This window comes from Bactrocera tryoni, chromosome 1 (assembly GCF_016617805.1).
Source record: "Bactrocera tryoni isolate S06 chromosome 1, CSIRO_BtryS06_freeze2, whole genome shotgun sequence".
Classification (NCBI taxonomy): Eukaryota; Metazoa; Arthropoda; class Insecta; order Diptera; family Tephritidae; genus Bactrocera; species Bactrocera tryoni.
Window position 1 is genome coordinate 70120615 of NC_052499.1, and position 24965 is coordinate 70145579.

The 24965-nt window shown below is 37.7% G+C and overlaps 1 protein-coding gene across 1 annotated transcript in view; it reads left to right on the forward strand.

Moving 5' to 3' along the window:
- Positions 1-24965, forward strand: part of LOC120776499 — a 159686-nt gene that overhangs the window by 126626 nt on the left and 8095 nt on the right. The window contains exons 9-14 of the mRNA XM_040107186.1: positions 5951-6006; positions 6637-6821; positions 7251-7424; positions 18985-19190; positions 19354-19583; positions 21563-22175. Of these exons, the coding sequence (XP_039963120.1) occupies positions 5951-6006; positions 6637-6821; positions 7251-7424; positions 18985-19190; positions 19354-19583; positions 21563-22175 (1464 nt within the window). The remainder of the gene's footprint in view (positions 1-5950; positions 6007-6636; positions 6822-7250; positions 7425-18984; positions 19191-19353; positions 19584-21562; positions 22176-24965) is intronic.

The window sequence follows — 24965 nt, forward strand, 5'->3', positions numbered from 1 at the left end:
TATACAAACATGTGTTGTAGCAGATTTTTTCAGTTGGCAGCGTCAACTCACACCGACGCACCAAAACTAGGCTCGCCGATGCCTTTGGAATGCCATGAAATGCTGCTGCATGCCCTGTCAACCATTTTTTCGTTTACAGTTATTTCAAAGTGGCAACGCATTTAAAATACTATTAATCAAATGCCCCAGCCCGATGGCAAGCCTGGGCAAGGGCGTCACGGGCTGAAAAGTGTTGCAAAAAATGCTCAACGTCCCCAACCCTACTTTATCACCATATGCGTGTGTGGAAATGGCGTAGCAGCAGCCTGATAAACAGCTCAGATGCATATATGTATGTGTGTGTGTGTGTTATGCGCTGACCAAATGATCACATGGTAAGCTTGCTCATTTAAAATGTGGTTTGTCGAAACAAATGAGTTGAAAATGCTATAAAATGCTAAAACAACAAGAATAACAATGGAAAAAACTAGCGCAACGCACACGCATAGGTATTTATTTGGACTTTTAATTAAATTTACTGTATAATTTACTTGCAAACAAATAATTTATACACATGCATAGTTGAATAATTAAAATGGTGAAATATGCCAGTTGGGCAATTTACTAATGCGAACACACAGACGCAAACACAAACAGAAGCATACCTAATCATTTAGTTCATTATGCGCACTAATTTGGATTTTAAGCGCTTGTTAGGAGACTTTTAAGTATTAATTGCGCGTAATTTGGGGATTACGATGCATTCTTGTTGGCATAAAATAGCGTTTAATAGCGCCCAATTCTTTTTTGTGAAATTTCAAATATGTAGGTTCACATGGCCTTTTGTCGGGCACTATTTAGGTTTTGGAGTTAAAAATACATAAAAACATAAATTTAGACTTACATATATGTTTAAAGTATGTATGGTGTTTAAAAAGTTGCATATGATTAAAAGTTCTGTCTGATCAAATATGACCCGGACTGACAAAAACACCGTAATGAAGGTTTTTATCCTAATTATCGCCTACAAAATAGGCGCTCTTTAAGGCAAATAAGGCATGCAAATATTGCCATCCAACTTTCCGTACATTCATTTTTATCGAGCTACTGGCTAGATTGTTGGACAGTTTAGGCACCCGTGATGCATTTGATGCATATAGTTCCTTCAGAAACGTTGTCAAGCATCTTTTCCAAAAGTTTCAGAATATTTGGGATGTTGTTGATGTTTGAAATGTTGCTACTGCTCTGTTGTCAGGACAACGATCTACGGCACATCTTCTTTCACCTTTTTCGAAGTTATCGTCATTAACAGAGGTTTCCTTACCACTGGTTTCGAAATATTTTTGCCTTTAGATTGTACTACAACAATACCAGAAATAGAGAGAACTCTTCATCGTACTACAATTTTATTCTATAAATAACTTTGCCATTCTACCAATAACAATAACAAGGGTTCTGGGAAAATTTGTGAAAAAAGTATTTAGAAACCACAGGCCGCTCATTTACGTCTAATAGTGTTGCAATCTGACAACTGACAGCTTTATCATAAAGTTTGATATTTTGGATGTTTAACTTACTCAGAACGTTTTTACATTCGAGTGCTATTTGTGTTGCTTACAGTTGTTCAAAATATTCATCTCGGCAAAAAAAAACTGGTTCACTTTGGATCCCTATTTGTTTTTGTTCTCTAATCCCAAAATGTATTTAGCAACGCTCGTATAATTTTTTTAAACAAAATAAATAAATAAATTAATATTGGTATACTCAGAAAAAATATTACATATACACTATAAAGCGAAGATGACGGTATACCTAAAATGCAAAACAACGTATCACCAAAAAAAAAATCGAAAATCGCTAACAGATATAATAACCAATATATAATAGATTTTATAAGCAAAACGCTTATTATATTTCAATATGAGTGGTTTTTATTATATAGTTTTTCCTTCGCTTGTAAACTTATGAAAAGTGATTTTTATGTTACGATATGCAACATATAGTACATAGGTGACGATATGTATGTATATTTGTTGTTTGCCTTAAAAAATGTCAAAATTAATAGAGATATAATTTATATTCTTCTCGAATTCAATTCAGAACAAAGCAATTTAATACAATTTATTAGATTTATTAGACAAGTAATTAATTTACTCATAAAACAATTATTATATCATATAACACAAATAATAACAACATAATTCGTGAAAAAGCGATATTTATCGCCTAACTTAAATGTCATAATTCTTCGTTACCGATATCATTTATCCAATAACGGTGAATTATATGCCACTTAATTACCAACCACTTAATACTTTAACGAATACGTGCACAGTTTTTATTTATTTTGCACACATATAAAAAGTGACAGTTATTGCGTTATTTGACGTGGCCAATTGGGCGATTACCTCACCATTTAATGCCACTTAACGCCTCGCACGTCAAGGGTTAATAAGCGATTTTAAATTGCCGCGTGTGTCTTTTTGTGCATTATTTTATTATTATTGTTGCTTTTTTTAATTTTCGTGGCAACAGTCGCAAATGATTTTTCAATTGCCGTCATATTAAAATATGCAGTGCGGCTTTCAAATTTCAATAACGCAAATATGTTTGACCGCAAAATCCGATAAATGCTATAATTAGCCGTCGCTGTGTGGAGCTGTAGTTGCGACATTTTTATTTATATTTATATATTTACATATAAGATTTATTATGTTTGGCGGCTATTTGTGCTCAAATACTCATACATTTTGTATAAATATTTGCGTGTAGTAAGATATTTTGAAACATGTTTGCATGCCTTTGTGGTTAATACAAACGCGCGACTACATTCCATTAGCTTTCCCATTTTTTAAAGAAAATAATTCCGTAAACACAGGTATTAGTAATTATTTTTTTATATTTACTGCTTTCAAAAACCGGTCGGAAAAAGCAAGCGATAAAGAGCATTTCTTTTATGTGGCGTTAAGTTAAGCTAAATCATAATATGTCACGTTAATTATGATCATTTTTTAAAATAAACTACATTAAATCACAAACTAACAAAATTTATATGAGAGTCTCCCAAGATTAATAATGGTAATTGATTTCATTAGGTTCACCGGAAAACTCGATTTTTTGAAACCCGTAAACCCATGTAACCCCTTTATGTATCTATGCCACGTAGTGTCGAATATATGTGAAGAAAAATTAGAATAATAAAGAATGTCGATAATAAAGTTTAACAAAATGTACTATATATGTATATAAAATTATTAAATTTTTAAAATGTTGAGTTTAAGTGTCATTTATAATAAAAATTGTCTTCTTTACTTCCTTTAATGAAAATCCTTTCTTTCTCAAAACTATTTTATTTTGACCAGCGTGGAAATTTTTGAAAAAAAAAAAATTATAGTGGGATGTAACTCATCGAAAATGAGAGGTAAAATAGAAAACTTTGAGGAAAAATTATTTATGAGTGTGCTGAGTTCGGAGGAGGTTGAAGGAGGTCGAGGGGCGTATTTGACTTTTTAAGGATTTTAACCGGTTTCTCTTGATTTCCGGTATAACAAGAAGTTCTATAGAAAAATGTTATATTACATTGTTGTAGATAATGTTAAGATATGTATCAACTTTTTTCACATAACCTTAAAGTTTACGTAAAAATTTCAAAAAACCAAGTTTTTGGGTTGTTTTATTTTTATCTTGTACAAAAAATTATTTTCTTTAACTAAATTTGGTGTAACCTTACTTTCTTATAACACAGAAACACTGTTAAAATATTAAGATGGAAACGTAATTTCGACTTAAAGTCCAAAAGACCTTAACATGCGATCAAAAATTCTAACGTCTCAATTTCACTTCTTTTTCAAAATTCAGTACAATTTTTCTTCGTTGAAATCTCCTCTTTCTGATGGAAAAGAATGTACACATTACTCCTTAAACAATTCAAAACTGCCCCTTTTACTGCTGCTACTATGAGATAATAGGTACATGAAATTAAAAAAACTGTTTTGAATCGGTTCTCGGATATTTAGTGGGTTATTTTTTGTATTTTATGAAAAAATTAGCCAAATTGTTCGATAAAAAATAATAAAACTCTTCAAAATATTAGCTATATACATACATTTTGTCTGCGTGGAGTATTATTTATTTTTAATTACATAACAAAACTCCTTGTTTCTCCATTGAAATATTTTACCACTCTCAATAGAACAACTGTAAAGTTACGTATACGACATGGCTGTCCCATATTGAGGAAATGACATACCAATTGTGCCCGCTTAAAAAATTTTATTTTTGGATTTTGAGAACATATTTACAAAGGATGTCCCAAGATTAACACAAGATTGTAATTAAATAGAAAACACAGTTTTTAGTCCTTTAATTTTTTATTGAACCATAAAGTACATAAGATAGGGATAGGGATTTATACGCATAAGCACTCGTTTGTCGAAATTTTCCATGACTAGTCTGCATTTCTCTCAAAATCCAAACTAATCAGAGACAAGTTGTGGGTGCATTTGTTCTCCGAAAACCACACCTGGATCCTCTGTTAGATCGAAAAATGCAGCCGACAAGCTTTTATTGTTTTTGAAGTACTGTTTAATAATGAACACAAGTTGTTCTTTCGAGCAGGGGTTCATTTTTACTTAGCCTAAAATGTCAGCTGTCTACTTTTTTTTAGATTTTGATCAGTCAGTGGTCTGATTAAAAAACTAATTTCGATGATTTAGCATTTTCTTGGACACTACATCGTGCCAAATTTCATAAAGAAAAATTTTTTTTTTATTTTTCTGGGACATAAGTTTGATCGTTCAGTGTGTATGGCGGTTACATGCTTTCATGGTCCAATCTAAAAAAAATGCAAAGATAAAAAGAGACTAGTTAGCGTACAAACGAACACGACTTATTCGTTTCAGTTCGTCATGCTGATTATTTAAATTTATGCTTTGTTGTAGAGTTCCGGTTTTTCCTTCTGGGTGTTACAAACTTTGTGAGAAACATAGTATTCCCCATTCAGGGTATAAAAATGAAATTGAAGTACACGTGTGATCATCAAATAGTGTAAATAATTTAAGGCACAAAAGCTCTAAAAAATTTTGTTTCTTTAATATTGATTTCTTTTTTATTTTATCCTTTATTTTTTTAATTTTAAGCGCGATTTACAAAGAATTTATTTCTCCGTGCATTGGTAAAGCGTACATCGAACTGTTCATATAAATACATATGCGATATGTTCCTTATATCTGCAACATAAAAAGACTGTAAGCCATAAGTCAGGTCATTGTCAGGTTTTTGCATATTTCGCGCGTGTAAAAACAACAACTTTTTTCATGCACATTTCAATATTTATAATTTCAATAAAATTATCAACACTTATGTGCTACAGGCATACATATTTATTGGCTTTATATGCATATATTGCTGTAGCGCATCTCGAAAAAGTTCTCATTTATTAAATTTTTCTGTTCTCGTTGCCTTTTTTCTCCAACAAATGACAACACAAAAAATCACCTCATCAACCGCACTGCGCAATATGAATGAAAAAAACTTATTAATACAACAACAACGGTAATATCTGGCTCACAAATTCGACAAATAACAATGCGCAATGAAATCAAAAATAAATACATACTGACATATACATGCATATGTGAACAACCACAACAACAAACGACTGTTTTGCGAAAAACAATTGCTATAATAATACACAACAACAACAACAATAAAATAATTATGGCTAATGAACGCATTTGATATTGACGTGCGCACGTCATCATTACAAACAACAACAAAAATAAAAACAACAACAATTCGGCTTATAAACATCAACTGCGCTCGCTGAATATACTAAAAAAAAAATACAAAAAAACAAAAAACACATTTTGTACACTTGGACACGTTTCACGCGCTTGTGGAACCACACTCTTCCGCCACCTTTTCTCTTTAACCCTCTGCTCTCTGTCGCGTACTGCCTCCTCGAACACAGGTGGTCAGGATGTCGAAGTGGACCTCTCAACGGAAATAATCAAGCAACACTTTCAGGTGAGTGCAACGCAATGTTGCAAGCAGCTTAAACGCAGCAAGCGAACAGCAGCAATGCTACTCGCGCACACACTAATGCACTCAACTACAAATTATTCATTGCTGCTGCCAAGCGTTGCTGCTGCGTAAAAGATGCGTGCAACCAGTTCGTTTGAGTGCTGCCATTGCCTGCAGTTCCTGAGTACTTAAAATTTCACGTTCTTCTGCTTTTCTTTGTAAACATTTTCCACAACGCTGACGTTACTGGTATTTCTGGCATTTCGTCTTAATGGCCACTGTGCCACTACAACTTTATTACGGCTGTCATCGGTCGCCATTTTACGATTTTCACGTGCAATTTCTGGCCTTCTCATGCATGCAACTGACAACATGCAACAACAACAACAAATGCTACACTGCTGCTGCTGTCAACATCCTCGCTGTCGCTTCGTGTTCAATGACGCATGCAACCAACTACTACCCGTAACTATAATAAAAACAACAACATGCAACGCACGCATTACGCTTGACTCGTTGCATTCGTGACTTTGGACGCATCAACTGATTTGACGATTTTGAATGCCGTTACCTGCCGGCTGACGGCCGTTGGCTTGCGGCGACCGGTTAACATTCCAATGTACGACTGAGTAGAGTACCTGCCACACAGCGTTGGACACTTGCCGGGAGGATGTGTCATGCTCGTCGTCCCTGCAGCCAATGTTGATGCATTGTGAAATGCACCGTTGCAATCGCAATGCATGCATGACATCACTGCAAGCCTTCTACAAAGGTCCGCACGAGGATTTGAATTTGGACATTGCCTTCTGCCTCTGCAAGTAAGTATCCCCCATCAGCGCATATACACACCCATACCTGCACTTTTCTATCCATATATATTTACATATATATATGCTTGTATATGTGTGTCAACATGCTTGCAACATCTACTTAACTACTTGCAACTGTGCGCCTTTGTCTAAGCCACTGCGTGTACCAAGAGCCAGGCTGCACGACTCGCTGTCGTGTTCGATTGCTTACATGACTGTGTGTGCATGTTGCACGCATTGCCTAGCATGGCTGCTATCTGCTCGTGCACGCTTCGTGGTTTCGCATTACCCACTCGGAGTGTGTGTGTGTGTGTCATCGTTTGTGTTGCAGCAACATTTTTTTAGCATTTCATGCCGCCACTCACTTTGTTCCTTCCTTCTCGAGCGCATACATAAGCACTTGTGTTTTACGTGTTCTCTTGATTTCTCTCTTCACAGAAAAACAACGAATCGTCACGACATGTGCATGATTGCACAGGAAAAGCTTCATCCAACGTGCGCACAAAGGCCGGCCGATAACAGTAATCAGCAGGGTTCAAATGGCATATACTACCATCCGCCGCCGTCCTGCCACTCAGTAGCGGAAAATTGTAAAGAGGATCGTGAGTGCAGGTAAGTGGAATCGAGCAGCTCTTTGCTACATGCTCGGCAGATAGTGCGCTTTGCTAAGTTTAGTGCAAGTAACCATGCGTTAAGTGGCAGATTTCGCTTCATCATGGCAGCAGCATTTAAGAGTTTCTAATCTGAAGCAGATGATAAGCATGAGACTTGTCTTAAAACACAATTTTTTTACTTTTTAGGTATGGAAATTTTTGCGTCTGTTGAAGTGTTTTCGCAAATGTTCGATAAAAATTTGACTCACAGAAAAATTAATAAATCAAGCTACTTCCATTCGTTAATTCACACAAAAAGCTCGGATAAATTTTGACATGAGAAACTGCAAAAATATATGCCCCGCAAGCAAGGCACAGCAGTTGGTTTATACCTCTGTTGCTTGAGATTAGCTTCGATATCAAGAAAGGTACATCGTATAGTATTTATATATAGAGGCTTCCAGCAGCAATGCCACTTTCGAGTGTAAGACGATGTCGATCGACCTGCCTTTGCTGTAGGTAAGCTGAGCAGTTAATAGCCCATTCCATGAAATTTAACCCCTAATGTACGGGTCCATAAGTAAAAAAGAGGAACGACTGATAGGCTCAAAGTCCTTAGCAGAGGACATGAGCGCTTTTATCGGAGCGAGCGCCACTCCAACCGACCTCCAAGCCGCCGGAATGTAACCTAACCTAACGCACTTCAAGTAGATAGGAGCCAACCAACTGCATGATACCCTTGTTACAGGCGAAAACTGTGTAGATATAATATTTTCGGGTCCCGGAGACTTAACTGATTCAAAAGAGTTCATAGCCCATGTAAAACGACGCACTTCCATAAGGTTCGATAAAGTTGCATAGTCTTCTCAAAGCAATCCACGGTATCCCTCTTCAGTAGGTACATAGGTTTAGAAGAAAGTGAGCGTTCGCATTTCTATGTTTTCATAGAAGGCTCTCCAACATGACATTTTAGCCTTCTAAATCTCAGTCTCATATATATATGTAGTAAGAACCGCTCTGCTACAATTGCCAGTCTACATTATGACGATTTTTACAGATCGTATTGAACAAAGATCTGATTTTTGATAACCCTGGTGTCCTCCAATCCGGTCTTTCCTTTCCCTTCTGAGTTTTTAGGGAACAAGAGCTTTCAAAGAGCTTCCTGCTTGCCTACAGTTGCAAACGTGGGGAATGATAAAAAAACATTCCCGGATTTCGCTTTCGCTTGCTGGAGATTAATCTGAAGGTCCCTATCTTCTAGATTTTTCTCCAGAAGTGCGAATTCTACACTATCAAAACTCTCAACAAGGATCTCCTCGAATAGCTGCTCGATATTAGAGGCGATCCGTTCATAATTCTCGCTCCGTCTGAAGGGAAGAAGTTCACATCCACACCCGTTCGGGCCTCCGTTCGCTTTTTTCTTGCTGCTCTCAAAATAAAGATATCCAGGCGATTTCAACGTAAAAAATTGAGATTTTGCAAGGTTTATGAAACTACCAGCTTTTAGTTTTTATTGCTTAGAACGCGAAATTTCGGGAAAGATAACCAAAGCACGGATCAGTTTTACCTAATTGAGGTAAAATAATTGTATCCCTATAAACTGAAAAACCTTTTGATACTCTTTCAATATTGTTGAACAATATCCATTTTTCATTTTTATACCTCAAGAGCCCCACTATCACCAAGGTCACCAGTGCTATTCCAACTTTAGATCTTTTAATTTCAGCTTGCGCACAATATAAATAGGTTCCGGAACAACAACTATTTGTGGACGACCTTCGCAAAATTCTTCTTAGAGTGAATGGAGCTTTATCGCCAAAAATTAATTTAAGTTCATCGAAACACTTTTGCTGGGTTAATCTACGTCGAAAAATATAAAAAACAAGAAAAAACGTTAACTTCGACTGCATCGAAGCTAACATACCCTTCATAGGTGCATTTCTTTTAGTATTTATGTGTCCAGTTTGTATAGAAGCTACATGCTATAGTAATCCGACCTGAATAATTTTTTCTGAGATTACATTGTTGCCCTAGAAAATAACCTGTGCCTACTTTTGTGAATATATCTTGTCAAATGTGAAAGTTTTCCATACAAGAATTTGATTCCGATCGTTCAGTTTGTAAGGCAGCTATATGTTATAATGGTCCGATATCGCCAGTTCCGAGAAATGAGCAGCTTCTTGAACAGAAAATGACGTCTACAAATTTTAAAACGACATCTTAAAAACTGAGGGACTAATTCGTATATATACAGACAGGCAAACAGACAGACAGACGGACATCACTAAACCGGCTCAGTTCAACATACTGATTATTTATATATCTACTTTATAGGGTCTCCGACGCTTAATTCTGGGTGTTACAAACTTCGTGACAAACTCAATATACCCTGTTCAGGGTATAATAATCGCGAGAAAATTTTCATGATTTATCTTCACTTTTTGGTTGAGATGAATATTTTAAGATACTGTAAACAACACAAATAACCCTCTTGACTTACGTTCTGAGTATGTGAAACATTCAATATGTGAAACTTTACGATAAATTTGTAAGTTGCCATATCGCAACACTTGGGTTACCAAACCTCGAAATACAAAGACAACTTATATATGAAGGACTTTCATATTAATTGAGTATGTTCCGAATTTTTAAGCAATCCGGAAGACATGTCCAAATTTTCAGTAATAACTTGCACTACCTTGTCACCTAGGGACCTTGATTCACCTTGATTTAAACAAAGTATTGAATATGTTTAATTAAACGCTTTGTACTCAATTGGCATATTTAACGAATATCAAGTTCTATTACGTACTTTCATCACAAATGAGCACCTTAAATCACTAGCAGCTGCTAGATAGCAAGGCGCATAATGAAAGTCAAAATCACAGTATATAACCATATGTTATCAACTAAAAATACTTAACTAGAAACTGTAAAATCTGTTCAAAATTAACGATGTAATTAAAATCATCAACAACACACAGATTGATGCAGACAGATGTGGCTGCCGGCAGCTTGCCAGAATGTCTAATAAATATGTTGTAGAGATACTTTTCTCAGAAGAAAGCAATGCTTTATAAGGCGAGCAGGCGAGGATACAGGTGGAAGGATGTCTGCTTGTGGCATCTGCCTGAGATTTTGCATCAATGCATCATGAAATTGACACTTTGCAGAAAGATGCAAGGTGACTGCCATTAACTACACTGAGGCACACAAACACATACACACACTTTATAGAGTAGTGGCGGCGGGCACATGTCTTTCGAAAATGAGTTGCACGACATGTTGCAAGATGAGTTACGTTGCTATTAAGGGCGACACGTTCTTCAAGATAATTTAATGCACAAACACACACACATAAATCTTAAACTGTTACACACATAGAAAATAACTTTATAGCTGCTTTTTAGGAGATGCAGCAGGCGCTGTCAATAAATCCGGTTTACTGCAGCCGACAAATAAAATAAACTCGCTGTCAAACTGTGTGCTGGTGTGTGTGTGTGTGTGATGGCTGCGATTTTCAGAAGTCACTCTACTGGAGGAGTGAATATGCTGCGACATATTCTACAGACTTTCTTAAATTTAATCTGCAGACGTCGATGTTATGCTGGAAGCACACTCAAAGTGTGACGACCTCTAATCATAACCGGGAATATATGTACAGGTATACTTGTATGTACGATTCGGTGGATTATGCACCTAGACGTATGCCAGACGCATGGTGGCGCTGCAAGGAACAAGCGGGAGTAGAGAAACCGCAGCGAAAGCAGAAGCATAGCATGTCCTAATTGGACCACGCATACTTTACATGTATCCTGCTGCGTCTCTCACACACCCTGTGTGTATGAGCTTGATTGTCTCATTGGTCTCGTAGCACATCGTCATTACTGGCTGCACAGCTAAGCGACCACAAAGTACGTGGCTGCGAATTTAATTGCCTTTTAAGTGAATCGCTCTTTTGCTCCAGTGCAAGCAACTAAATTGTGCTAATGGCGACACTTACTTCATATGCGGCCAATATAGCGGTTTATGCAATAACGCCGCCACGCGTTGGCTGGATTAGTGAAAAATTTATAGTGTTGGTGGAGCTGATTTGGCGGATGGTCGATTAAAATTTTGCGACAAAACCTAAAACTCGGCGCTTTAAATATTAATATTTCTTGAGCTAATTGTTAAGTGCGTAAAGTTTATAAAAATATATGTTTTAAGACGCATGTCTAATAGTAAACAGATCCAGAAAAAGCAAGAGGAAAGCATACTGAAAAAATTTACACATAAGCGTAAATGTTTATACCTTGAACAGAGTATAAAGGTTACTTATTATATTTCGGAATTTGGTAACCCTAGTGTTGAAATCTGGCAACTCACAACTTTATCGTAAAGCTTCACATTTTCTTTGATAAACATACTCAAAAAGTTTTGACATGCGAGCACTAATGGTGTTGTTTACAGTAATTTTAAATATTCACCTCGACCAAAAAATTTAATTAAATCGTGAAAATTTTCGTGCGAATATTTTTTTTATAAATTTCAACATTTATTTACTCAGCCACTGAACATCGAAGAACTTCATTAAATTTTTTTTTCTATCAAAGTCCTAGTTTTATCGATGGTATGGTGAGTTTCAAAATCAGTTGTTTCTCTGGTTACTATTGATGATGAAATTGCAAAGTCGTCCTGTGACCAATCATGAGATTGAGACAACTATGGACATTAGTGCAACCAGCCCACATACAATATTGTATGGACATGTGAGAGAGAAAAAATTTGTTCACGCTGGATTCCATACAATTTGTCAATCGCTCAAAAAAAAGCTTTTGTCGATTGGTAGAGAGAAATGTTAAAAATAGAGCGGTGCTTCGAAACATGTCTATGATATCCTTATAGGTGGCATATAGTGAATTTATCCGTATGAGCGCGAAAGTAAACAAAAATCGGCTCTATGGGTGTTCCAAGATGAGTCGAAACCAACAAAATTTGTTCGCGCATGAAGTACTTCCAAGCAAAAGGCTGCCAGTTTTGTAGAAAAGCATTACTTTTCGACACCTTACCACTAGAACAACGCATTACAGTAACTTTTGAGTAGTTCACAACCATTTATTGACCAGTAGTCTTCCAAGACAGCAGGAAAACTAACTACCGTAGACGGATCACACTTCTCCACGACAATACGAGCTCTCACACGTTTTTAAACGCTCAAAACATCAATTTGACATTTCTTGTCCAGACATAAATGTTGGACTCAAAAAGGTGTATAAATGATCAGCGCGACGAGCTGAGACGATTTAGCTATGTGGTTCTGTCTGTCCATCTGATCTATATATGCGTGAACCAATATCTGAATAAATTGTTGAGATCCTACGACCGCTGTAAATACAATATTTTTTTTTGTTTCCGAAAGGCATTTCATGTAAAAAGTGATCCATTTCGAAGTTTGGAAGTTCCTACTTTCTTAAAGAAAAAGTACAGAAACTTCAAATTTAATGGTGAATGTAAGTTCGAAAGAACATTATTTGGCATACATTTTTTGAAGATAAACTTTTTCAAATGTTGACAGCGGCTACGTCTCAGACGGTCCATCCGTTGAGTCCAACTTTCGATAGCTCGTTAGAGCATTTCGACTGGTAACCACAACCTGGATCGAAGCTTGATTATCCTCATATACCTTAGACTTTACATATCCTCATAGGAAAACATCTAACGGTATGATATCACATGATCTTGGTAGCCAATCGACCGGCCCAAAGCGTGAAGTTATCTGCTCCCCGAAGTGTTCTCTCAATAATTCCACTGATTTATTGATGCTATGTGTAGGAAGTGACGCCATCTTGTTGTAATCAAATGTCGCCGAGATCACAAACTTCAATCTCAGGCATAAAATAGTCAGTTATCATGGCGTGATTATGGTCCTCCATTGAATGTTACTTTCATATCGGCATCATTTTTGAAGAAATATGAACTGATCACTTCGCCGGCCAGCTCGAAGGCTCAAAAACGTTGGATCTTCTTAGAACTTTTGAAGAGCCCATAGAGAGAAGCGATGGTGAGTAGGTCGAGCGGCTTCATTTCTTGCACCAGCTGTATTTGGTACGTTCTCAATTTAATATCTCGACGTGAAACGCGCCAAGTCATTCCAAACGTTAGTCCGAGTTGTTGCAAACGGAGCCGAATCGACTCTCCGCGGTCTTCGTACACACTCTCAGCTACAGCTGCTATATTTTCTTCACTGCGTGCTGGACGTTGTCTACTCGGTCGTATTATCTAATAATGAATGCCGGGTTTCAAGATGGTTGATTGTGTTGCGAATAGTACGCTCAGTAGGCCGATTATGTCAACCATAAGTTGAGCGAAGCGCGCGAAACACATTCTTTACAGAACGAGAAACGTTGCTCAGGTGGAAGTCATCCCACGATGAAATGCCAAACATTGCTGAACAAAAATAGCATGACAGCTTGACAAGGCTCACGCGTGATCTGTCAAAGAAAGGCTGTTGAAAAAAGTACCAAACTTAGTGTTTTTTTTTTTTTTTTTTTCATTTCCAGAACCTGTCAAATAATACTGTAAAGCATTTTTGGGGTACGAAAACTTGTGAGAAATATAATTAGTGGTAAGCCATTCATCAACGAGATAATCGACTCTCTCAGCGCTTCTCGATTAACATCAAGACATATTTACACTTACAATAATCTTTTTATGCATCGCATTTGCATAAACTCATTCAATAGCAATATTTTGCATTTAATCGGAAATTAAATTTGTTCTTATTACACACTAAATTTGTTGTTAATGGCAGTTCTGAAGATTTTGCAAGAGATTTGTGGCGATATTATCATTTAATATACCACTTCATGTATAATGTTTGGCGCCATAAGGCAAATACATTTATTATTGTTCACATTCCTCCTTCAAAAGCATTAACTTTATTATATAAAGCATACATTAATAAGCAAACTTGCTTTCGTTTCCATGAGAGAGAGAAAGAAACTTCTTAATGGGTATCCATTACACAGCCGTACCGTTATCAATGCTGTGGTGTGGCGCGTGCCACAATTGATTTTTCATGCAAAGCCACAATTCACGCAATTTTATATGCCAATACAAATATATACACATGCAAATACATATGCATACACATACGAATACGTTTCGAACGAATGTATACAGAATTATTAATGTTCGCTTGCGTGTTTGCGAATTAATTTACCAACAAATGCCATCAACACTTCTGTAGGACTACGAAATGCACTGATAATGGCAATTAATTACAACACAAGCATCATTTACACATAAATCTTAACATTCGATACATTTTATAGCACTCAATGTCATTTAATTCAATTCACTCGGAACTGTATACATTTCACACGTTTTACGCATTCAATTATCCGGTGAATGCCTCAGCCATCAATCAAACTCACAAATGTCATGAGTACTCACATATAAATAAATAATACAAAAAACATGCATGTATGTATGTACATATGTATACACTGATACTACTGTTTGCTTGCCAGCCATTATTCCCTCAATGGCATGTTATATCATCCATATGACATATTTAAGTCTCCCAAGTTATGACGGCAGCATGACAACGGAACTTTATTAAGCTGCCGTCATTAAGCCTCATTAATGGGAAAATGGTTGGCATAACACATGCGAGTATTTTTGTGATTCCTGAAAATATATTATTATATGCTCATTGTAAGAATACAAATATGAAAGGTTGTGACCTTACGAAAGGCTTATGCATTGTATATAAATATAACGTTAGTATTTATTTACTACTTATATAGTATGTGTCGATTCTCAATGACCATAAGCTCCGAAACATATAAAGTGAAGGTAGACATTGCATGAGCTTCCTCATTAAGCTCGAATGTCAATTAATTATATTTATTAAGCACTTGCACTTGAACTTCTTGGACTTTAGTCATGAGCTTTGTGAGTCAAAGTTACTAGATTGAGAGGCGTGAAAGAGGAGGAAAACTATATTTTACACTAAAATTATGGTAATAATGGATATTTAGTAAACTTGCGGCATAGTTTTCACACTGAAATTCTATATTTTTTTTTAATTTTCACAAAAAAATACAAAATACTCCGAAATTGCTTATAGTTTTCATAAAGTTTAAAGCTAGTCAAGTACTGTATGCTCGCAGTAGCTGTAGTATAAAGCCACTTTCATATTAAACTTGTCCGGGCGCCTAGCCACATCGGAAATCTAAAGCTCGCTTGAAAGTGCACCCTTATCTAAGCCTTATTAGAATAGAAACGAGCATGTGTTCCGCTGTCCTCGTCCACTCGGTAAGCGTTGGTCAGCAAACAGCACTTGCGGGACTGCGAAAGCCTACTGGCCAAGAGTGTTATGAATAGTTAGTTCTTAGCAAGGTTCGCATGGCCGCAATGATTGGAATCCTAATTGGCTACTTTCCCATTGGCACTCAAACAGTGCTGCTAAATATTTTGGAGCACGCAGCTTATCCAAGTTGCAGGGAAGAATATGATGTCACAACATGTAGAGACTTTCTCCTTTACGGTCCAGCTTTCACCAGACAAAGATTAAAGCATCTTGGATGCCATACTTTATATGAACCCGACCAATTGGTTCGAGCAGATATTAGTCGGCTCAATAAATTTGTGGCTGGTTCAAGGCGCTTTGTCGATATAACGGGGTTTTCAATAAGAGCGCTACAAAAGTTCTTTAAAATAAAAGAAAAACGCTTTGAAATATGAATAATCGTACGGAGTTCATAAATCGTCGCTGGCTTGTTGGCATAGACCATTGACTTAACAGTCCTACAGAAAGTAGTCTAACGGCACTCTATATTGCACGACCGAGGCAGCCAATTGAATGGGCTATTTCGTGAGATAACAAGTTTACCAAACTTGGTATTCAATAAACCGATTGTGACATTCACTGTGCGGCTTGTGACACCGTCCTGTTGAAACCACGTATTGTTTCAGTCCATATCATCCAATTCGGGCCAAAAATACAATATTCGGTTATCATTGAGGGGTAGCGACTCCCATTCACAGTAACGTGGCGGTCTTGATCAACACGGAAGAAGTACGGTCCAATGACGCCGCCGACCCATAAATCGCACCAAACTGTAATTTTTTCGATATGCACAGATGACTCATAGAGTACGTGTGGATTGCTGCCTGACCAATAACGCATAATTTTGCTTATTAACGAAGCCAAGATGATCACTGAAGATGATTTTTCGATGAAAATCCGGATCATTTTCAAGTTGTTGCTCAGCCCAATTCACGAACATACGACGATTCACAGACACAACGACGTCACAGAGATGCCCAACGCTTTAGAACGACGTGTGAGAGACTGATTTGGATCTTACTCAATTGATATGCCAGCAATATTCTCAGCACTACGGGAACTTGTTTGTCTAATATTTTGCACTGTGCCTGTGAATTTTTCCACTAGACGCTCAATTATTGATCTGACAAGACGATTATGACGGCCATAAATTGGACGTAGCGCTCTTAAAGTTAAGGCCACTGACTCCGAATTTCGCTAGTAAATTTTAATAATTTCGACTCGTTGTTGGATCGTATATCTTTCCATGATGTAAAGGCAAATCTTAACGAAAGAAAAGTAGCAAAAGAGCAGGGAAACGAATGCGTCGTTTGCTCTCCCTATCGATCTCCTTTTGTAGCGTTCCTGGTGTAAAACCCGTTACAATGGTTTTTTGACTCGTAGGTAGGAGTTTGATCCATAGTTAAAAGTACTGAGCATTACTACGGACAAGCCTATCTAGCAGTGCAAGTGGGATTTTTCGTGGCTTCACGAACATCTCAAAAATCAGTATATTTACCAAACCTAACCTAACCAAACCCGTCGTTTCCAAAAGCCAGAGGAGCTCCTTAGCTGATATCCTATTAATTACTACAAGAAGTCTCTATAAAGGCTCTATCGACAATCCATACTTATCTCTTTTAAGCCTTATGATAACTAGTCCCGAATCCACAAAAATTCGGAAGAAGCTAAACAACATAGAAGAGAAACCGGTGCATATTTACACGAAGATAAATTAATAGAAAATATTTATGTTTTAAATAAAATTTCAGCATTATGAAATCACATTCAAAGAAATGCTTTTAGGTCTTGTTAAAAGTTATTAAATATACGATCGAATATACCCCGCTTTACTCGATAACTTGACCACAAGTTTTGATGTCTCTCTAATAGAAACGTTCTCGCCATGTTGGCAAAGAACTATAACAGTCGCTTCCATGGAGTCACTATCGATGTGTGTGGCCTGGTAGTGTACTGATGGCACACAATTCCTCTATTATTAATCGAAGCTGGCCACTTCTGAGCAATTGCTTTCTTCAGATGGTTCAATTGTTGGCAATACGGATCCGAATTGAGAGCCCAGTCAAGTTTTTTTCCATAAAAAATATTTTCTTCCTTCCCTTTGGTACAATTTTTGATCAGTTAATTGTTTTCATAACCAAAATTAAACTGAATGCTGAACAACTCCATTAGATCTGTAATTGTTTTTCCCCAACAACAAAGAATTAGACTTTACTTGGTATTATAGAAATCGAACCATTATAACGGTAAACAGAGTACACATTTACTACTACTTCACTTTACTATTAACCATACCTGTGATCTCAGCACAGGCAACTTGACAATTTGACTAAACTACGAGGCAACCCTTCGGGAGTTTTCCACATGTCCTCACGCTACCTGACGTCCTCAATAACAAATCTTGTTGAAATAGCAGAAAGTCAGGATTGCGTGTTGCTAAGCAAATCTTGTATGGTGAAATGAAAGACAAATACATACTTTCCCTAGAGCTCACAAAAAAGTACATAGTACCAAGTATGTCAGATTTATAAGGAACGCATAAGAGCACAGGTGTGACGAAGTTGATTTTGTCTCAACGAAAATTGCACACAACACGAACGACTGCGGCCATGCCTACCGAGCTGCGCTCCCTTATTTGACCCCAATTCGAAATTGGTTGACGTCAAGCGGGTGTAAATTGTGGCAAGCCGTTCGTTCCCCCGACGACGAGGGAAGCCCAGACGATGAAGCGTTGAAAACTTCAATTATGTTTTAATTGCAGTGCTCTTAAGACAACGACGACATGGCAATTAGAGGTGGAACGTGTTGCCAAGATGTTGCGTCAGCACCAACGTTTGTATGTTGCCAAGTTACCGAGATGCTGGGATGCCGGAATACCGGCGCATGCTAAGCGAACAGAATGCGAAAGGATGCTGCGCTTAGTGCCACGACAGCTTTTCGAAGAAACTCTCAGACTGAAAAGTGTGTGTATGTGTGTGTGTGTAGATAATTACTATTCGCAAGTGCTTATTTAAGCAATTTCTCACTTATGTGTATCAGCTTGTTGGGCGGAAGAATAAAGAGCTGGCAAACTATTCCACACAACGGCGAGTAGTTTCCAGGCTAACTGGTGGTTGCCGCTTGGCGTATGCCACACTTGCCACTATGCTATACAAAGATTGAAGCGCGTCTCTTTTGATTTTATGTTTAATAGACTAATAAATGGACTGTCATTGTAACGTTAAATTTCTTCATAATTTAGGCTCAAACTGGAGTACTACGAACAGGCCTGTGCGGTGGACAGCGTAACAAAGAAGTGCGCGGGGCGTCCGAGCGGCTGTCGCACTGCCATGATTGGCATACTCGGCACTATGCTGCGCACCACTTGCGCCTGCCAAGGCACCGACCCACAGTATCTATACCAATGCGTCGGCTGGCGGCGTCTGCTCTGGCTGAATCCCTGCGTGGGTGAGTACCTAATGCTGATATTACGGCAGATTTTATTCAGAAATATGTTATTATCCTCAAATTGACTTGCATTAAATACTGTTTGCTTTAATAATAACCCTATTTTCTTCTATCTCTCATTTTTCGTTTTACTCCACTTCCATGCTTCCTCATCTAAATGCAGTTGAAGCTCAGAAGGATTTTCACATGAAGCGTCTCGCTGAGTTGGGTTATCTAACGACTACAACTACTACGACTACAACAACCACGACAACAACAACACGCGCGCCACCGCCGCCACCACCGCCTCCGGTATTGACTACAGTCACCACAACAACAACACATCGCCAACCGCCCACTTCGCCGCGTCAAACGTCACGCAAGCAGACGACGCACATCTTTCGTGGATATCCGGTGAGTGCAGCGTCTGTTACGAGCGCATATTGATGATAATGTTAACGATTCAATCGATTAGCAATAAACTGTGCATTTCGATTTTCCTTCAACTTTGCTGTCGTTTGCAAATCACATTATATAATTTTAATAACATCTGAAGTTTGGATTCAAAAATAAAAATCGGTTACTAAAGAACGGCAAGAGACGAGTAAATAAGCTTAGTGTAATATCTAAGTCTCCTTCTCCCGCATTCGCTTTTGCTTTATCTTGCTCTACGAACCCAGTTCTTCAAGTAAATAAAAAAATAATGAATGCCCACGGGTCCCAAAATTAATAACAAGAAGAAGATACGTTAACTTCGGTCATATCAAAGCTATAATACTCTACACAAATTTCTTACAATAATATAATTTTGATCAGTCGGTGCGTATGGCAGCTATATGCTATAGTAATCCGATCTGAACAATTCCTGATGCGACGTCTTAGACAATAACCGGTGCCGAATACGGTGAAGGTATCTCGTATAATACAAATATAAACTCTTGACTCCGATCGTTCAGCTGAAGTGGCATATACTATATACGCTTTAGTGGACCGATATCGACGGTTCCGACAAATAACCAGCTTCTTGAGAAAAAAAAGTATGCAAAATTTCAGATGGATCTCAAGAACTGAGACCCTAGTTTGCGTATACACAGACGGTAGGATAGGTGGAGAGACAGATCAGCATGATTAAATCGACTCAGCTCCATCACTTTCGAGGTTCCCTACTTATTTAAAGAAAAAAACACAAATCTACAAATCTAACGTTTATTATCAAAAAAATCTTTAGCATTTAGTTTTTGAAGATTATCTCTTTCAAATATTGGCCACGGCAACGTCTCAGATGGTCCATCCATTGAGTCTAATTTTCAATGACTCGTTCGTGCATTTCGACTGCAACTGGCGAATGGCACGTGTGATGTTTAGCTCCAAGGCCTGAATCGAAGCGGGATTGTCCGCATAGCCTTCAGACTTTACATATCCTAACGGTGAGATATCATACGATCTTGTTGGCCAATAGACCGGCCCAAAACGTGAACGTATCTGCTCACCAAAGTATTCTCTCAATAAATAAACTAATTGATGAGATGTGTAGGAAGTGGCGCCGCCTTGTTGACATCAAATGTTGCCAAGATCACGAGCTCAATTTCATTCATCAAATAGTCGGTTATCATGGCGCAATAGTTTGAAGAAATTTGGACTGTTGATTCCACCGGCCGACAAATCACACCAAACCGTTGTTTTTCTGGATGAAATGACAGCTCTTGAATCTCTTCAGGTTGCTTTTTGTCCCAAATGCGGCAATTTTGCTTGTTAACATAGCCATAGTGCCAGAAATGGGCCTCATCGCTGAGCCAAATTTGCCTCGAAAACGTCAAATCTTCTTGGTAATTTTCAAGAGCCCATAGAACGAAGCGATGTCGCTTTTGTGTGGTCGAACGGCTTTAGTTCTTGCACAAGCTGTATTTTATACGCTCTCAATTTAAGATCTCGACGTAAAATGCGCCAAGTCTTTCCAAACGTTGGCCCGAATTTCTGTTTTTCAGGTGATATGAATACCAGTCCTTCTGGTTACTTAAATCCGATTATCAAGGGAAGGATGCGGATGATCTTATAGTGGATCAAGCTGATATACATTTTTTATGGTTATAAATACGTATAACATATACTATGTATGTATATAAATACATTTACAAAACTTCCGAAAACCTTTATAAATATTTGAATATAATTCTCGATTCTTCTTATTTACTTTCATGTTGAAAAACGAAAAACATGCAATTTTCACAATTGCGCTTACAACAAATTACAACAAAAACTACGCCACTTTCAAAATAACAAATTGCAATAACCAACTCCAATAACCACAAACAATGGACAACTTTGCAAAAAAAAACATGAAAATTATGGTGAATTTAATGGGAAACCGAACAAAACAAAAAACCGTTGTGCAGCCAAAGGAAAAATCGGAGCCCACATCTATGGAGGACAATTATATCGAACAGCCCGATTCGATACCGTTGCACAGCGGAAATGATAAAAACGGAAACACCGGAAATGGCGATTATCACAGCGGGAAGGGCAAGAGCAATGGCAACGGCAACGGCCACGGCGCCGCCAGTAATGCAGCAAATGGCAATGGCAGTGGCCGAGGCAACGGTAATGGTAATGGTGGCAATGGCAGCGCCACTAGTGCCGCCGTCAATGCGCCACGTCACGGTAAAAACGGCAAAAATAACAAGAATGGCAAAAACTCAAAGCACAGCAACAATGGCAACGGCAATGGTATTGGTAATGGTAATGCCAACAATGCGGCTAGCGCTGGTGCTGGTGTCGTGTACATCAACGGCCACGATAGTAGCGGTCATGCTGCAGCTGCGGAAGCAACAGACGTGGACGCTGGCGTCGGCGCTGCACCGGGTAATGGAAATGATTTTGGCGATTTCGATGATCAAGTGATTTCTGTGGAGCAAATTCAAACAACGGAATATGCGGGCAACGGTGCAACAGAACCGCCAGCCACAACGACCACAACAGTGGCAACCACAACAACAACGCAAGCGCCAAGTAAGTAACAAGTAGAAATATATGTGTATGTGTGGATGGATGTGTGTGAGTTTTGTATGTGTTTCTTAGTGCAATGGGTGGTATACAATGTACTACTATACATATATTAGTGTTTGTATACATATGTACAAACATATATCTGCATATTTATTATATACATATATTCTATATATAATTTCAATTATTGTAAATGAAATTCGACTTTACATAACACAATTTTTACAAAACATGCCTTTGTGGCGCAATATGCAGAATCCCGAAATTTCGGGACTACTTTCAGGGATCCCGAAATTCGTAGTTACAGTTAAGGCTCGTGTAATAGTCAGTATCAATTAAAATATTAAACATTTTGAACTCCATAACACATTTCTTTAATTAGATGTATACTGATTCTGTTAGGTTATCACCCTTTTTTTATCCGTAAACGTATCAGCTAAGCTTTACTGTTGCAAAGCTCACAATTTGAGTGAAAACACTTATATTCAACTTCTATATTATATCTTACGTACTCACGTACATTGCGTAACTACTGTAAATAATGCATATGTGACTTCCGCGAACATATAAAGGCTTTTCATTTGATCTGCGCTGGTTATTGCGAGTGTTCGAAATGGTTTCACTGAAAACAAATGGAAGGAAGGAAGGACAAAGTGGATAGTGTATTCTAGGAGCTTCTATTCTAGCTCGCAGACTTGATCTTTGCGCGTTTTTTGAACAATTGATAAAAATGGATGATTATTTTTGATATACATTTTTTTCCATTTGTTTAATCATATTTCAAAAGTACATCAAATTACAATAATAGAATAAAACAAAAGAGTTCTTAAAGTTATTTATGAGTTCCTGAAATAAAAGCCGCTTTCTTGTCACACGATTTCTACCCTTGTGGTCGTCTGGAAAATTTGGTTCGGTTAAGTTAGATGGCTAATCTAGAGATATCGCACGTGGACTGCTATATGTAGTCCTTTATGAAGCCGTATAAAAGTAGAACCCTTACTTGCCAATACAAACTTGCATAGGCGTTTAATTTCCATTCCTTGCTCGGACGGACAGTCAAAAAGGGAGTGTTGAGTTGTATGCACCTCATCTTCTTCCATACAGCTTCTGCAGATGGCGTATGGTATAATTCCCAGCCTTACTTCGTGAACGCCAATAGGACAATGGCCTGTTAGAAACCTTACAACTAGGAAGAGATAACAGTCTAAGGTGCCTTTTCTTGCTAGCTATTCTCCTTTGCAATTTCCTGCGATTCCGCTGTAGCCTGGCACTCCATCCTCACCAGTATTATGTAGTCTTAGTCTTTTACCAGCCCTGAACACACTGTTAATGAGTTCAAGGCTAGTGGATGATCACTTCTCAAAGGCTGCTCCACTCCGCAGCAGTAAATCTATTATGAAGTATGAAGCTGGAGTTGATAGAGAGCTCCTAACAGTAAACTCCTCAACCAACCTTCCCCCCATGGTTTGAACCATCCGTAAAAAAGCTCGCTGCTCCATGTTCCAAGTGATCCCTTATGAAGGCTAAGCGAATGAGGATTTAGAGTGTTCAAACACGTGTTCTTTATTTAAAGTATTGTAACAATTTGTTGCTTGGTGTGATAGAAAATATTTGCCATTGAATCTCGAAAGATGTAAGACGATGTGTTTTTCGCGTAGATCTGTGCACCCCTCTCCTTACATAATAAGAACCCTATAGACTAGAGCAAGTATTTAACTTCGTTGATTTGGGATGTACTATGGATCCAAAGCTGAATTTTAGCCTTCATGTTGATACCGTAACTTTGATAGCAGAAGTTATTTTAAGTTTTGTTAACCATTATATGGAAGTTAAGGCATTTCCTATGGGATTTCAGGTATTACTCCATACGCAAGTATTTAAAAGTTATAAATCTACCTACATGCTTGGCATAATATTCTTAGCAAACGTGTTAAATGAAATACTTTGCAATTCTTTGGGATTCAGCCAAACTTCTTGAGGTTGCGCATTAGAATTAATAAATACTATAATAAGAGGTCCCACAGTAGTTGTTTTCGCCGAGAGTGCAAAAAGTGCACCACAGTTTGTCAGTTCGTTTCCTTAAAAATTTGAATGAAGGTCCTTTAATGGGTATATATACGAAGCGGTTACATAAACTTAAACTCAGCCATTAGAAAATTGGTGACTGAAAATCCAAAAAGTTATTTATTATCGCACTGACATACTGACTGATGAACTGTTAACTTTGAAATCATCAACTAAACAAGAACATTCGCTTTATTTGCAATGTTTCTGTTATTTGAGCACTTTCCCGGAAAAACGTGCACAACAACTACTAACAAGCAAGCTTAGAATAGACTCTATATTAAAAAAACTCTGAGTAAAAACAAGTCAATGACGCTATGATAAATGCCAACCATATTTCCGATTCACATACATACATGTACATATCTTTGTTTGTCCACTAAATTCACTTTATGCAAGAGAAGGGTCCATTCACACAAGTCAAAAAGGAAAAAGCAAAGTTTCTACCACAAATAGTAGGCGCTGCCCTGACGTCCGCTTGCGGCAGTACTCCACCACCAGTGCTACAACTGAGCACCGTTATTAATACAAGTGCAATGAATACTCGTCCTAACTCGTACTTTTAGCGAAGGATCACACATAACCGGACAAATAAGAGAGCTCAGTATAACATCGAGTAAAAGCTAAACACAGACAACTAGTCAAAGCGATGAACTGCAAGCACTGCAACAACAAATCAATGTATATACATATTTATATAATTCCTTACATATATGCACATTTCCAATG